The sequence below is a fragment of the Dermochelys coriacea genome, chromosome 11 (assembly GCF_009764565.3).
Source record: "Dermochelys coriacea isolate rDerCor1 chromosome 11, rDerCor1.pri.v4, whole genome shotgun sequence".
NCBI classification, from domain to species: Eukaryota; Metazoa; Chordata; order Testudines; family Dermochelyidae; genus Dermochelys; species Dermochelys coriacea.
This window is the reverse complement of record NC_050078.2, coordinates 49,354,043-49,369,387: the sequence shown is the minus strand read 5'-3', so window position 1 is coordinate 49,369,387 and position 15,345 is coordinate 49,354,043. Positions and strand designations below refer to the sequence as shown.

Here is a 15,345-nt window from a genome sequence, read left to right as displayed (position 1 = left end):
TAGACTACATTAAATGAAAAGGAGGAATGTTCCTTTGCAGCTGCTACCAATGTGCTGTTCAGACTTCTTCCTGATCATTCCCTGTTCACACATCATAAGGTGCTCTTCATTTTCACCCTTCCACTCCTCTGCAGCACAGCCAGCAATTAGTGAGAATAAATTTAGAATCAACTGAAACTAACCAGACATGATATTAAAAAACTGCAGATCATTTAATTTTCTTTTACCACTGAAAAGCAGTTTTACGAAGAAAGACGGAAGGTAAACCTGCAAATTATGAACTGCCTAATATTAAGACTTTGAAAGACAGAGCTGGACAGTCATAAGATTGGAAAATGAACATCTTTACCCATTTTTCATTTTTATGACAAATCCTATACTGTATAATGGACATTGTCTAACAAAATATTTTATCCAGATAATCTTATTTAGGGAATATTATTTAATTTCAGGCTGATGAATTATGAGCTAAAATGATTGTGAATGTTTAAAAGACCAGATTAATTAATTAGTGTTCATAGATTTTTCAGTATCTAGCACTCTTGTTGGAACCTCAGCAATTAAAAAACCAAGGATCAGCTAGGTATACATAGAGAACTACCTTTCCAACCCTTAGAAGTAGTCCCTCCAGATCAGGTGGAGGCACACAGATGAATCATTTTATAGAGACACTTGCACTTTGGCTATCCTTGCTGTACTGGTTCTGTGGATAAAAGACAGGTCTCCAGAGCTGTCAGTCTGATACTTGTCATGACAACTAAATCACTTAGAAACAAGCAAGCAAACAAAAAATAATTAGTTTAAAATAATTCTTCATAAGAGAATATCTGACTATGTAGGCATTTTGACTGCAGTTATTAAACTACTGAAGATCTAATTTAGCTACATGAGCAAGAATATCCCGAGTTAGCAAGATATTCATCGACAGTGCACTTGATTGTCCACTGTGTTGCAACACACAGAGCCAACTGTACCTGTGTAAAATTACTTATAAACCTTACCACTGGCAACCTTACCCCTTACCCCTTCTATGTGTCTGAAGAGATTCTCCTCTTCTGCACAATAGGTTTAAGTTGCAGTTTCACAAACTGGCTCTGTGAGTTCATGTGTAAACTCTAAGTGACATGGCTGGTCCAGAAAGGGATATTGTTAGCAAAAATTACACTGCACTTATTTGCCAGCTAGTGCCTAAATAAAGTTGGTTTAAGTGGTCTGCATAAACTACAACAGCCAGGAGGCTAAGCCTAAATGCCAATGCACTGGCACCCAGCTCAATAACTGCATCTAATAATGCCATGCTCCATGACTGTCCCTCTGCTGATGTCCTCTGGTGAGACACATCTCCTTTATTCTGCCTTCTTTCTGATGCCTTTTAATGTTAGACCATGGAAATTCCAATCTATTTGCCTTTGTGTAATAGAGGATCACCTCACAGAACATATTTACATGGGAATAGACTTGTGCAAACAGGAGAAAAAACAGCAGAGCACCTGAAAAGATTATAGGCTTGTAAAGCGGAGACACTGTCTGAAGCCAGTGGTTGTGAGGAGAGTGCCAGGGTAACTTTGTAGGCAATTATGTGGGAATTCCACTGGTGTGGGCTTTAAGAATTTTACAGTGCCTATGACATAGAAGTCAGAGTTTTTTTCAGAGAGACATTTTCCTTTATAGATTCAGACCCCGATAGTGTAAAGAGTTTTGCTCAATCAGCCCCCTGCCCCAGGAGGTGCAATAGCTCACCTTACCTGATCACTCTCGTTACAGTGTGTATGGTAACACCCATTGTTTCATGTTCTTTGTGTATATAAAATCTCCACACTGTATTTTCCACTGCATGCATCCGATGAAGTGAGCTGTAGTTCATGAAAGCTTATGCTCAAATAAATTTGTTAGTCTAAGGTGCCACAAGTCCACCTTTTCTTTTTGCGGATACAGACTAACATGGCTGCTACTCTGAAACTAAAATCAATGGGCCTCCATTTGGATATAGGAGCTAACTGCAGCATTGAGGCCTTGTTCAGCATTTGTCTTAAGCACTCCTCTTGACTATTTTCACATATAGCCAATTGAGAGCTTTTTTTACCCTTCTTGTACTCTTCAAATTCCCCAAGCACTAGCGACAGGACAATCATTTCAGGAATAACAATGCATCTGTGTGTCACCATTGGGACAGAGACAAGGGAACTGACTAATGTGGGTGTGGCTACAAGGAACCTTTGGTTCCTATTATTACCCACAGGAGCTTCAGAACCCTATTGGTTTCACAGTAAAACAGCCTCCTACGAAGTCAATATACCATAACCCTCCTGTGGATAGAACAGTTTCAAAATGTCCTTTTTTCAATAAAACTTATGAACATCACTAAAACATATTACACAACTAAAATTCTTATCAAAGATTTTAGTCAGCATTCTAAAAGTAAACAAGAACAGATTTTAGATCTTAACTTGTTTTTATAAAATGAAAATATTCTGTTTTTATTTATTGTATATGTAAGTGTGATTAGTTATTAGAGCTGAACTGAGTAGGATAATTATATTTTTGCATCGTTTTAATACTTTATTGAGTTAGGATATTCACACAAACTGTCATATAAATGAGATTTGAACTTTTTTAAACCCAGATTACCTATGCATATTAAAATACTAAATGGCATTAAAAAGTCCAGATGATGTAAACAATGGATTAGAAACAACAGAAGAATGCAGGTTTAAACATCCAACTTGATGTTGTGCAACTTGAAAGTCATATGGTATATCAAATTCTGTAAAATTCTGGTTAAGCCATTATAAAATACACTCATGCTACAGATCAAAGACCCAATTCTTCAAATGTGCAGTACAAATCTAGTATTTACTACCATGAAGTGTCTAATAGAAGACAATGGTAATATAACAAAGAGCATGGTCTGATTCAACAAAGCACTTAAGTGAGTGGGTAACTTTAAGCATCCAAATTGAAGTCCCTCATTGAAGTCCCTGGGACTTAAGCTTATGCTTAAGTACTTTGCCAAATTGAGGCTTTAGCTGGTCAGTATTCATGATTCTCCAACCAGAAGCACTTGTCTTATTTTGAAAACAATGGGGCTACTAACAGTAGTAAACACTACATGCAGCAGTAAATGTTTGAAGGATTCAGTCTATAGGTAGCCAATTTTACTCTAATTGAAATGGGGTATTAGAATAAATAATATCAAAATGTAGGATATGAAAGGTAGATTATAATACATTTAGTTATAGCAGAGAATGACAGAGAACACAAATTTAGTGAACTTTTTAATTATTTTATTTTATTTTCAACAACAGAATCTACACTGTATGGCAAGCAGTCTACTGAGATTTTTTTCTTTAATAATTAACACAAATTTATGACAGATTTAGTTACTTGTTTGTATTATACATGTATTTCAAGCCTCCGAATGTATTTCCAACAAATTTGTCACTTACATGGCTATTTGTTGAACTATGCTAACTCCATTACTCTACTACAGGAAAGTGATTTAAAACATTACTTTTTAAATGTACTGAACTGAAAATATTTGTAATAAAATTGATCATAAAATATGTTGTGGTGGACATGAAAACCTATTTACTTTAGCTGAGCTATGAATACAGCAGTATTCTAAAAATGTAGAAGAGACAAAGACAACAAACAGCCTGAGCAACAGATGGCATTTTCAGAATGCACTAGTATATCATTATTTTCAACCCCATGGAGTTTGTATAAAAATATCAATAGACCCTGGGAATTGGAGATTTACAATTTATTTTATTTTTTTTTAATTCGGAAAAGACTTGTTCAGTAAACAGACATTTAAAGATATACAAGATACTTATTTTGATCTCTCATACCAATAATCACAGAAGCTGTAATCAACACCTAAGCCAAAATTTTCGTGAGTGACTAAAAGTTGGGCACTTAAATATATATTAAAGTATTTAAATAAGTTGTCCATCCTTAATGAAAGCTGCATGTGTTATGTATCTTTGAAAATATGACCCCTTATTTAGATGCCTAAGTCATGAAACTTTTGACTTTAGGACTCAATCCACTTCCTATTGAAGTCAATGAGCCAGATTCTCAAATGGCATAAATTTGAGTAGCAATTTATACTAGCTGAAGATCGGGGCCAGTGACTTCTGCCATTGACTTCACTGGAATTAGGAGCAGGTCCTTATAGATGGTCGTTAGAAACTTAGAAAATAATGCAAAATGTCACATAAGAGTAAAAATAAAACAAAAGACTAACGAACTCTTAGAAAAAAGAAAAGGAGTACTTGTGGCACCATAAAGACTAACAAATTTATTTGAGCATAAGCTTTCGTGAGCTACAGCTCACTTAATCTGATGCATTCAGTGGTGAGCTGTAGCTCACGAAAGCTTATGCTCAAATAAATGTGTTAGTCTCTAAGGTGCCACAAGTTCTCCTTTTCTTTTTGCGAATACAGACTAACACGGCTGCTACTCTGAACTCTTAGAATGGTGCTATAAATCATCTTAGCTTTACTGTAATGAACTGAGTTCCAATGATTGATACCAGGTGAGGATCTAGCCCTCCAATTGTAAATTAGCAGACTAGCTACTTAGAGGACCACTTTTCAAGGTCAATTCTCCCTCTGATCTAGTAGGGAATTACATGTGTAACTAGAATAAATCCCTTAAAATCTTGTTTGCAATTCTGAAGGACATTTCTGAGAGGGCTTAACAAATCAACCTGTCCTTAACTCCAAACAACTGATTTATTTGTCCAGATAGGTATCCCTTCACACAACTTGTCAACCCCTGATGAGATTAAAAAGTTGCAAGAGAGCAGCCACAGTTTGGGAATATGAACTGTGAAGACCGATTAGTTAGACCTGACCTCTAGAGCATACAAAGAGGTTACTAAATGGTGATTGTATGTAAGTTTAGAAGATCCAAAAAGAAAGTGAACAGCTTGTTGCAAATTTTTTATTAGGCCCCAATCCAAATAGCATTTAAGTCAATGCAAAGACTTCTCCTGGACTTCCGTAATGTTACAAGGAGTTCTAAATTCAGACCCTATCCGGCAAACAATAATTACTGAGGAAAATTCCATCAAAGTCATTGATGGTGGCAAGTGGTTGCAGCCCACAGCTAGCGAATATTTAAAAAACAAAAAGATCATGAATTAAAATTGAAGCGAGGGCAGCAGAAAGTTTCCTTGGATTTATTTAAAATAATTATTATATACATAATGAATAGTAATATATGGAACAGATGACCAAACAAAAGATGTCTGCTTTAATAATAACTTGTATATAAAATTATTGACATTAAAATGAGTTACATCAAAGTTAGATCTATTGCTTTGACTGTTGGATTGATATTCTGGAGCCATCTCGAGAGGGAGGGGAAAAAAGCTAGTATTTTTCTGTTTTTTCTTTTGTATTTGTGTTTTAATATGAGCTTTCATAACCCAGCTTCTCCTCTCCTTGAATGAAATCAAACTCTTGGGATCATTAATGATCTGGATAATGGGATGGACTGAACCCTCAGCAAGTTCACGGATGACACTAAGCTGGGGGGAGACGTAGATATGCTGGAGCATAGGGATAGGGTCCAGAGTGACCTAGACAAATTGGAGGATTGGGCCAAAAGAAATCTGATGAGGTTCAGCAAAGACAAGTGCAAAGTCCTGCACTTAGAACAGAAGAATCCCATGCACTGCTACAGGCTGGGGACTGACTGGCTAAGCAGCAGTTCTGTAGAAAAGGACCTGGGGATTACAGTGGACGAGAAGCTGCATACGAGTCAACAGTATGCCCTTATTGCCAAGAAGGCTAATGGCATATTGGGCTGCATTAGTAGGAGCATTGCCAGCAGATTGAGGGAAATGATTATTCCCCTCTATTTGGCACTGGTGAGGCCACATCTGGAGTACTGAGTCCAGTTTTCAGCCTCCCACTACAGAAAGGATGTGGACAAATTGGAGAGAGTCCAGCGGAGGGCAACAAAAATGATTAGGGGATATATTATATTAATAAATATTAATATTAATATTAATATATCATAGGAAGTGGCAGGACTCATTCAGACAATGAGTTTGAGTCCCTCTTCCACCAAACTCCTACCTTCAATGTATATCAGTGGCAAGTGGCACAGATGAAGACTAAATGAGGCTAAGATTCACCAAAACTAGATTGCTCCAAATATGTTAATATATTACTCAGGCACTCATAGCGGTGTTAATATACAAAGATGCCTATGCATACATATCATATACACAACATAAAACCTACAGCAATGTGTGGGTAACATACTTGCATCTAAAAATCAACCTATTAAGTCTCTTTTGGTTATGTTCTTCATTTCACTATCCCTTCTTCACTTTCCCCTGCCTCACTTTTCCCTGTACACATTCTCTTGGGACTTCCTTTTCTATTTCATTTTTATAATAGTTTCTGGTTTGATTAAATCCATTCTTCTTTCACTCCCACTTGTCTTAGTTCCTTCTTACCATCCCCTTTCTCCATGTTCTGACTTTCCCTGCATCCCTTCTCAGTGTTTACTCCATCACACCCTCTTTTCTGCAGCCTTTCTTTCTTTCTCCCCTTTATATGTGCTCCTTCTTTCTTTCTCTTCCACTTCCACATCATCCTCTCCTAAAATTCCAATATAAATGTCACAGTTCAGGGCAATTCCATCTGCATCTCCCAGCTCCTCAACCATCACCCTCTTAGGCAGAGACTCTCTTTCTAACAACCAAGGTTTTTTCAGTCTGTACAGTTCCTTGCCTACACTGTGAGTTCCCCAGCAAGTCAGACAGCTAAACAGGCCTGTCAGAGGCTATAAACACCATAATTGCCCACAGTTAGAAGTTACCACAAAGCTCTATCTAAGCAAGCACATTTATTCTTAAGATGAAAGCTTTACAGAGAAAACATATTAAAAAAATTAAAGAACACATGCTAATAAGCTAACCAGAGATGACCCTAACTCCAACAAAGATGCTGACAGATGACCAGTATTTCAAGCCTCACCAAGGGGTTTTCTGTGATTGCAAGTTTATAATAGCTATTCGCTCAGAACAAGTGCACCCATGAGTCTGAGAGTCCTTCCTTTATACAGTTTGGTCTTTGATATTGCAACTTTGGGAACAAATAATCAGCAGACAAAAGTCCTCTCCTCAGGACAAAACTTCTTAAGTCTGAGTTCTTGCAGTCTGGGTACACTGGTATACACTTCCCCCTAGAGATTTCCTGGGAAACCCATCTAGGTTTATTTGTCCCATAAGTTCATTCTTATCTGGCACAATTGTTTCAAATAGTCCTTTGAAGATCATAACACTTCCCAGGGTTTACACTGGTCACATCTCCCCCTATAGAAGTTGCATACAATTCCACCATAACTCATAAACTTTGCATTTTTAATACAATTGACTCCAGAGTTACTTAAACTTAATTCAGTATGATTTTTCAATGATATTGGGGAAATTGCCATATCTGTCAAAATGAGTTACTGATATCCTGCGGGCTAGGGAAAGGTTATACTCCAAAGGTGTCAGTGGAAGCAACTAATTTTCTTCTCTTCCCCATCTGTGGGCACAGAAGGAACTTTTTCTTCTTTCATCTCACTGAGGAAAGTGGGGACTATACTTTCCCCCTTTCCCCACCAAAAGACTCAAAGGGGTGTGTCTCTGACTCTTCTCCACGCCAGAGGAGATGTGGGAGGGTGAGGTTTTCCTCCCCTACTATCTGAGGGGAGAGGAACTCTTAGCCTCATCTCTCCTCCCCATCTAGCCCTGGAGGGCCCCTCTGCTTCTCCCTAACCAAGAAGCAGAGAGAAGCTCTGAGGCTCTACCTTGCTTTTCCGTCCTGTCCCACCAGAAGAGCAGGGGAAGCCCTGGGGAGATTTTCTGCCTGTGCTCCGCACAAAGTGGAAATCCACAGAGTAGTCTCTCTGCCTTTCCCTTTCACCCAAGGGAGCAGGGGGGATGCTCACTAGTGAACTCAGTTCTCCGGGGAGCCTTCTCACTCTGCCGTGCAGTCCAGCAGAGTACAGAAGGAAACAGATGAATCTGCAAGGGGCAGCTAGAGCAGTGGGCAGGCAGGAAGACACAGCAGTAACCCCTATTGGCCAGTGGTACAAATTACTCCAAAATAAAAACAGCTTCCAGCCTCAGTTCTGGGACCCTTCCAGTCCTGCCCCCAGAGTGCTACTGTAGTTTGGTAGATGGGCTAAAATCAGTAAATTGTTTCCATCCAACTCAATCAGACTGTTTATTTCAATGTCACAAAAATATGAATAAAAAGCCATTCCCACTCCCTCTTTTGTGTATGTGCTTCCCTTTCCTGCTTTTTGGGAGATGTCTTTGATAACTTTAGCAAATATAGTCTCCTGTTTCCTTGCAGAATATTATAATTAATCCCTTCAGGGCATAGGCAAAGTAAGGCTTAATATATGCTAACTTTTTCACAGAAATGATTCAATACTATATAGACAGTTGCTTTAGTATTCTCCCCAACTCAAAAGAAAACCGTCACTTTGACAATCTGCTTTTGGTAGGGTTGCCAATTTTGGTTGGATGTATTCCTAGAGGTTTCATTACATGACAATCTTTAATTGAAAAGATTAATCTTTAATTCCTGGAGACTCCAGGACAATCCTGGAGGCTTGGCAACCTTAGCTTTTGGTTAGAGGTATAAATGACAATGAACTGAATGACTTAGAGAAAAAGAGAAAGGCACATGCTTCATAGAATATCAGGATTGGAAGGGACCTCAGGAGATCTAGTTCAACTCCCTGCTCAAAAGCAGTACCCATCCCCAATTTTTGCCCCAGATCCCAAAATGGCTCCCTCAAGGATTGAGCTCACCACCCTAGGTTTAGCAGACCAATGCTCAAACCACTGAGCTATCCCTCACCATCTCTTCTTATGCTGGCTGTATCCTTTATATTTTAAGAATGGATTATGTCCATCCCATCATATTTCAGGAGGATGGGCAAGGAGTCAGGGGAGGGAGGATTATGAAAACTCCCAAGGCCATAATATAGAATTTGCCTTAAAACAAACATTTACATCTTTAAAACATGTCAATGAAGTCCATTTATATTCAAAGTGATTGATTCTCTGTGAAATAATTTAATGTTTGATTTACAAACAGAAACTGAGTAAAATGTGAATTATTGTTTACAGCATGAGGCAGAGTTATTGCAGCTTTTCCTTATTATTTATAGTGCTTTAACTCCTTCATAATATAAATGAACTTTAAAAATCCTTCTTATATAGACAAACCAGATTAGATCACAGCTAAATATTATTTTAATTTGAAATTATTCATAGAGAAAATATTAATCCTGGTATCTCTACACTATGTCATTTGTTTTGTATGTTAAGGAATTTATTATGAAGAATATAGAAGCTGAAGTCAAGAATTTAATTTTCCTTTTTAAAAAAAACTAGGAACCTTTTTACTGGTTAATTATTTTACAGTTATATTCCAAGTTGAGTGTGACAAAGGGGATATATTAGGTTTAAAGTTTTACATTAAACTCTTCAATAGCAATTCATTTAATAAATAGCATATTTGTTACTTAGTTCTCTTGTACGTGAATATCTTGCCAAATATCAGTGTAACTTTACATTTACTTTCAGAATGAAAATAACTAAATGTTTGAAACCCTATGCAATTCATTTCATTTGAAATTACTAAATTAAACATATATGCTTTCTTTTGAACATTATTTTAGCTACTAATTACTTGAATTTAAGATAAACAGAATTGTTGATTTTATAAGCTATTTTATTACATAAGCATTAAAAAGAAGGTTGTCAGATATTTAAGAGAAGAGACAATAGTACAGCTGAGGTTGTATAAATTATAGGTATTACTTCATAAACACACAGTTCAAAAGTTGTATCAGACTTTTTATCAATTAATCTTGTGTGACTCATCTTTCCTCCAGTAGTTCAATAGTCAGTTTAATATAGGCACTATTTTGTACCAAATTTTCAATTTGTCAAACATTTCTATACTGGATTTTTGATTTTGCAGCCATAGCCATTAAATACATACATTGACTGCAATCACAAGAATTCTACCATTATCTGTTTAATTTCAGGGAGTAGGATACTTCCCTAATAAGAAGACTGTAAAGTATATGCCACTGAAATACCTTTTGCATCAATTTTCCAACATCAGTAGCCCTTCAGTTTGGGACAAATGAAAGACAGTTTCAGATACTCTTGTAGTAGTTACTCTTTTTATGACTTGGCTCAAAAGCTTGCCTTAATCTCTTTATTTAGGGAGAAACTGCAAGCTTGCCAACTTTAGCAAATGTTAATACAGGTCATGCATTCCAGGGAAATATACAAGTGCTGTTTCATTTTAACAAAAGGAAATTTAGAATAAGGTGATGGAGGAGAGTGAAATGATATTGTTTAAGTCCTACTTCCAGTTCTGTGGTATCCTGAAGATATCTGCTTATACTTTGTTTCATTTTCATTGAGCTGTTACATGAAATAACTCACTCAGTTTGTGAGTGTTCCTGCATTACCTATATTTTCATGGGTAGTGTGGCACTTGTAAGCATGGACTTCATCCTTCCAGTCTCCTCACACTATAAGACTTCATATCCACTAAGTCCAGAAACCAAAACACTCTGAGCACAAACAAGTCAACAAAACTACTGCTGAACCAATACATGAAGTACTGCACATTTTATACAAATATAGTCTTAATGCGCAAGCTATGAACCAAGCCTTTCCAGTGTATCTAACCAAGACTCCTAAGCAAGTCTGTGTTAAAACCCTTTAAGCCTGTCTGTACTACCAATGAGATGGATTCTGAAGTCATTTCTGAACAACTGACTCTCCCTGCTCAGGAAGTTTAGGCCTCAAACAACTGATTCTTTCTGTCTCTTCCCTTACTTTCTAAAAAACAAAGACTTTCTAATTGGCATAGAAATCTTGGATAGAGGAAATCATCTATCGTACTCGATTCCAAACTGGAGATCCACACCATTTTACTGAGTTGTGTGTGTTGGGAGCATCACCAGGTAAGTTGCCAGCTTATCGACTCTGCAGTCCCAGGTTAAAGGGCTGAAAGTGACACCTCACCCAGCCATGCAGCCTGCATGCCCTTTCCAGGTTGGGTTTCTGGGATCCCTATTCACAGACCCCCAAATCGGAGAAAGCTAAAAGAACATGCAGGGAAGTCTTTGGGGTGGCTAAAGTCCTGCCCACGGGGAGTCCGAGTGAATATGTAAAATTAGTGGGAACTCCTATCCCAAGAAGGGAGTCTCGGTGCTCTAGAAACAGAGTCATTCAACCAAGGGTGCCACTGGAGATGGGACCAGGTCTCCCCGTTACACCATAAGCACCAGCGACACACTACCCAGAGCTGTCCAGCACTACAGCGGGCTGCATCAGTGGCAGTGCACCCCCAGCAACCTACGCGTCGAGCCGCTGCTGGGGAGGGGAGGAGGTAGAAAAGGAGACATTACCAGAGTTTTGTTCCCGTTCTTGCTGAGGGGCCCTCGGAAAACTCCCTTGATGTTGCGGAAGTGCCCATTGCTGAGGTGCGTGGAGCTGATGACAATGTAGTAACACTCCATGGGGCAGCCGCCGCCGCCGCCGCCGCCGCAGCCGCTTCCACGCACCCCGCTGCCGGCAGCTCAGGCGGACCCCGGGCGGGCGGAGGGACGGCGCGGCGCTGCGGGGACCGGAGGACACGGAGCCCCGCCGGCTAATCTCGGAAATTCACCCAGCCCGCCCCCCCCCAACTCCTCCCCTGGCGGGGAGACACACACAGGGGAATTGCAGGCGCCCGGGAGCACGGTCCGGAGTCTCCCGCGGTGTCAGGGAGGCGGCGGCAGCGGCCTCTCGGCGGCTTCGCGGAGGGAGTGTGAGCGGCTGCCTCTCACCGGCGTCGTGCTGTTATACCGCGCAGCGTTTGCCGGTCCATTGCACGGAGCCAATGGCAGAGAGCCACTGGGCTGATGCCGGGAGCTGTCAGAGGAGTACAGCTGTCACACGCCGCCTTCCCGCCACCCCCAGCTCCCCCTCCCCGGGCGCGGGCGATTGTCTCGGCCCCAGCCACTTCGCCGGCCGCAGCGGGAGGCGGGCAGGGGACCCAGGCGGCCGCCGCGCAGGTAACGGAGAAGGAGCGACGGAAACCAGGCGGGGGGGGGGGGGGCAGCGGGAAAGTGGAAGCAGAAGAGGCGGCCCCCGGCCCCGGCTGGCTGGGAGCCCTTCGCTTCAGCTGCAGCAAATTCCTAGAGCCCAATCGCCGCCCAGCCCGAGACAGCGTCCCCGGCCGCCGCTCGCCGCCGGGCAGGGCTCGCAACCTGGCGGGGGGGGGGGGGGGGGGGGCGCTTTCGAGTTTAGCCTCGGGTTACTCTGGGATTTGTGGACGGGGTCAGCCAGCCAGCGGAGGGAGCAGGGATCAGCTCCCCCGCCCCACTCTAGGAGGGGTCTGGCACTGGCAGGCCAGCTGCTGGCGACAAGGGAGCTCGCCGCCGCTGCCCCGTCCTCTTCCCTGGGCTGCCCCCAGCACCGTGCAGCTCTACACCGCGGCCGAGGGGCAGGGCTCCCCGAGCCCAGCGAGCCCCGAAGCAGCGCTGGCCTTTGCTCCGGCCGCGCCCGCTGGTCCTGGGCAGGAGATCAGGGCACAACGCCCGGCACTTCCCCGGCTCGGGCTCTGCTCCGGGCGGGGGCGTTCCGCGGGCTGCTCTTCTCCCCTCTAGCTCCTCCGAGCGTGGCTCCCTGGGAGCGTATGCGGGATTCATTAGCAGGCACTTAAAGGGATCAATAGCAGCCAGCGGGCAGCCTGGGGACCAGTCCTTTAGTGGATGTACTGAGAGTTTTATTCCCCCTCTCTCTCCGGGCAGTCTTAATTGGTTAATAAGGATTTCAGAACCATGGGCTGCTCCTGGGCATAGGGCAAATGTCACTCTGGGTTCTCCTGTGCCCTCCAGTGGGGTAGAACTGGGTAAATCCCTGTACACTTCAAGTCACTCACGGCATTACTGAAGTTGGACAAAACCTGGGTCCATGCTCCTACTACTCCCATGCCAATCACTTCCTAAATACACAGTAGGTACCAGACAAAACTGAGACCATGCTAAGTACCAGCAAAGCGTTGCCTTTTATCCGGCTACAGACGGATCCAGGCTTCGTAGACCGATCAGCCGCCCCCGTGTTAAGGGGAAACTGAATAAGGACAGGGTCATAAAATACGTTGGGTGAGGAAAACAATCTTGCTTTCTTGGAAAGAACACTCGTTACAGCGCAGGTAATGGGAAAACTTGTCATAGATCGGAGTTCCGCTTTTTTGAAGTGGGTATTGCTTGTTTATTTACTAATAAGGGACAGGAGTCTTTCAATACACTCAGCTGATATATTTTCTAGTGTATCCGCTTGGGGGAGTCTGGGAATCTTTAAAATAAAGACCATGTTGACAAAACTTCCACATCACAGACTGTTTAGTTAGGGTTGGACATGGGTGATGCAGTGTTTTTTCTGTTTCTGTTTTTTGTTTTTTTAAATCTAGTAAAACTACCTCACGTTGTTGATTACAGTTCCTTGAACACTTCAATTAAATTGAAACCCTATTCTAGCACTTCACAGTGTTGTTTTTATTTTTCTAACTGCAGATATTATTATATCCCACTGAGCTGTGAATCTAATTACGTGGTTTTCTCTGACTTCGAGGCACTGTGGTCCTGTTGCTACGGAATGAGGATAGAAATGAAGACACCTGTGTTCTATTCCTAGTTTGTGGCAGATCTGTGTCATCACCATCAAGTCACTTTCCTCGGCTTTAAAATGTGTAGGATACTTACCCTCCCCTTATAAAGTACTTGGAAAAATCTATGAATGAAAAACACTAAATAAGAGACACTATTATTTACTTTCCCCAAATCTAGCCAATATTTAAAACCTACCAACAGTTAATAAATGGTAAGAACTAGTGTTTCTTTCCTTTCAATACCAATAAAACAGATCTTGCATGCAAACAACTCAACATTGTCACAAAACAAAACCTCGTTTTTCCTGTGGATTCAGCCACCTGCACATTTATTACACATAACATTAAGATGTTCCTAGGTGCCCCCCGCAGTCCGCTTTACATTCATTGTTTAGTGCTAGGAGTCAGGTTTTGTGGCATAAGATTGATTCTATTGCTAAAAATGGGAACTGCAGCAAAAAGAATTAACTCAGAACCATGATGTAACATCACAAAATGCCTCTCAGCCAGCATTTGCTCCTGGCAGCAAAATATGATGATCCTATCAGTTTGTGTTGGGAAATAAGGAAGCTGCTTCTAGGAAATTCTGATGGGTGTCACTTTCCTGTCAGAATTTCCTATCTTTACCATTTGTATCCTTGATATAGAAGGCAACAATTTATGATAGGAGCCTTCCTCCTATTAGAATTTGCTATCTTCTCTAGTTCTCATCTTGCAGTAGGTAGTAAATTTTGGCAGGTGTCAGTCATCCATCAGAATTTGCTAGCTGTTGCACCAATGAATCAAATGATGAAAGTAGGACATTGTGACAGGTGAGACATTTGTCAGAATTTGCTACTAACTGTTACAGGAATATGTCAGAAAATAGAGAGTAAAATCTATCCATGCACGTGCGTGCACTGCTTCTTCCCCCCCCCCCCCCAGTAAGTAGCGAGATTATTACAAATAATATGGGTTTTGAGCCACCTGACCATCATCAATAGTTGGTAGATTTCGTATCACAATACACTGGCCCAAACCTAATCTTTGGTAGGACTACTGATGTGAATAAGGTGTGCAGGATTGGTCCCTTAATTCAAAGAATCTACTGTGGCAAGATACGTTTATTTCCTTGTTATGAAGACAGAATGCCTATTGTGAAGTTTAGAGCATAGCACAATAGGCATTGTTTACTGACTGAGGCCTATGGGAACTACTACAAAATAAATAATAAATAAATATTAATAAATCATAGGAAGTGGCAGGAGGCAGGAAAAGAGAACATCACAGGAGAAGTGATGATGTTAGAAGATTGTGTGTGAATCCTTACAGGGGTATTTCCTATATAGAAGTGGTATGGGAATTCTATATCATGTCTAGGCATATGAAAGATGTGTAGTTTTGTTTTAAAAAAAGAAAAGGAGTACTTGTGGCACCTTAGAGACTAACAAATTTATTAGAGCATAAGCTTTCGTGAGCTACAGCTCACTTCATCGGATGAAGTGAGCTGTAGCTCACGAAACCTTATGCTCTAATAAATTTGTTAGTCTCTAAGGTGCCACAAGTACTCCTTTTCTTTTTGCGAATACAGACTAACACGGCTGCTACTCTGAAACCTGGAGTTTTGTTTTAGTTACTTTTACCGAGTGCACTG

General features: G+C 41.1%; 1 protein-coding gene across 1 annotated transcript in view; it reads right to left on the bottom strand.

Moving 5' to 3' along the window:
• ZNF804A (zinc finger protein 804A) overlaps window positions 1–11,826 on the bottom strand; it is a 252,375-nt gene extending 240,549 nt beyond the window's left edge. The window contains exon 1 of the mRNA XM_038421986.2: window positions 11,467–11,826. Within this exon, the coding sequence (XP_038277914.1) occupies window positions 11,467–11,577 (111 nt within the window). The 5' untranslated portion in view covers window positions 11,578–11,826. The remainder of the gene's footprint in view (window positions 1–11,466) is intronic.
• Window positions 11,827–15,345: the final 3,519 nt, after the last annotated feature.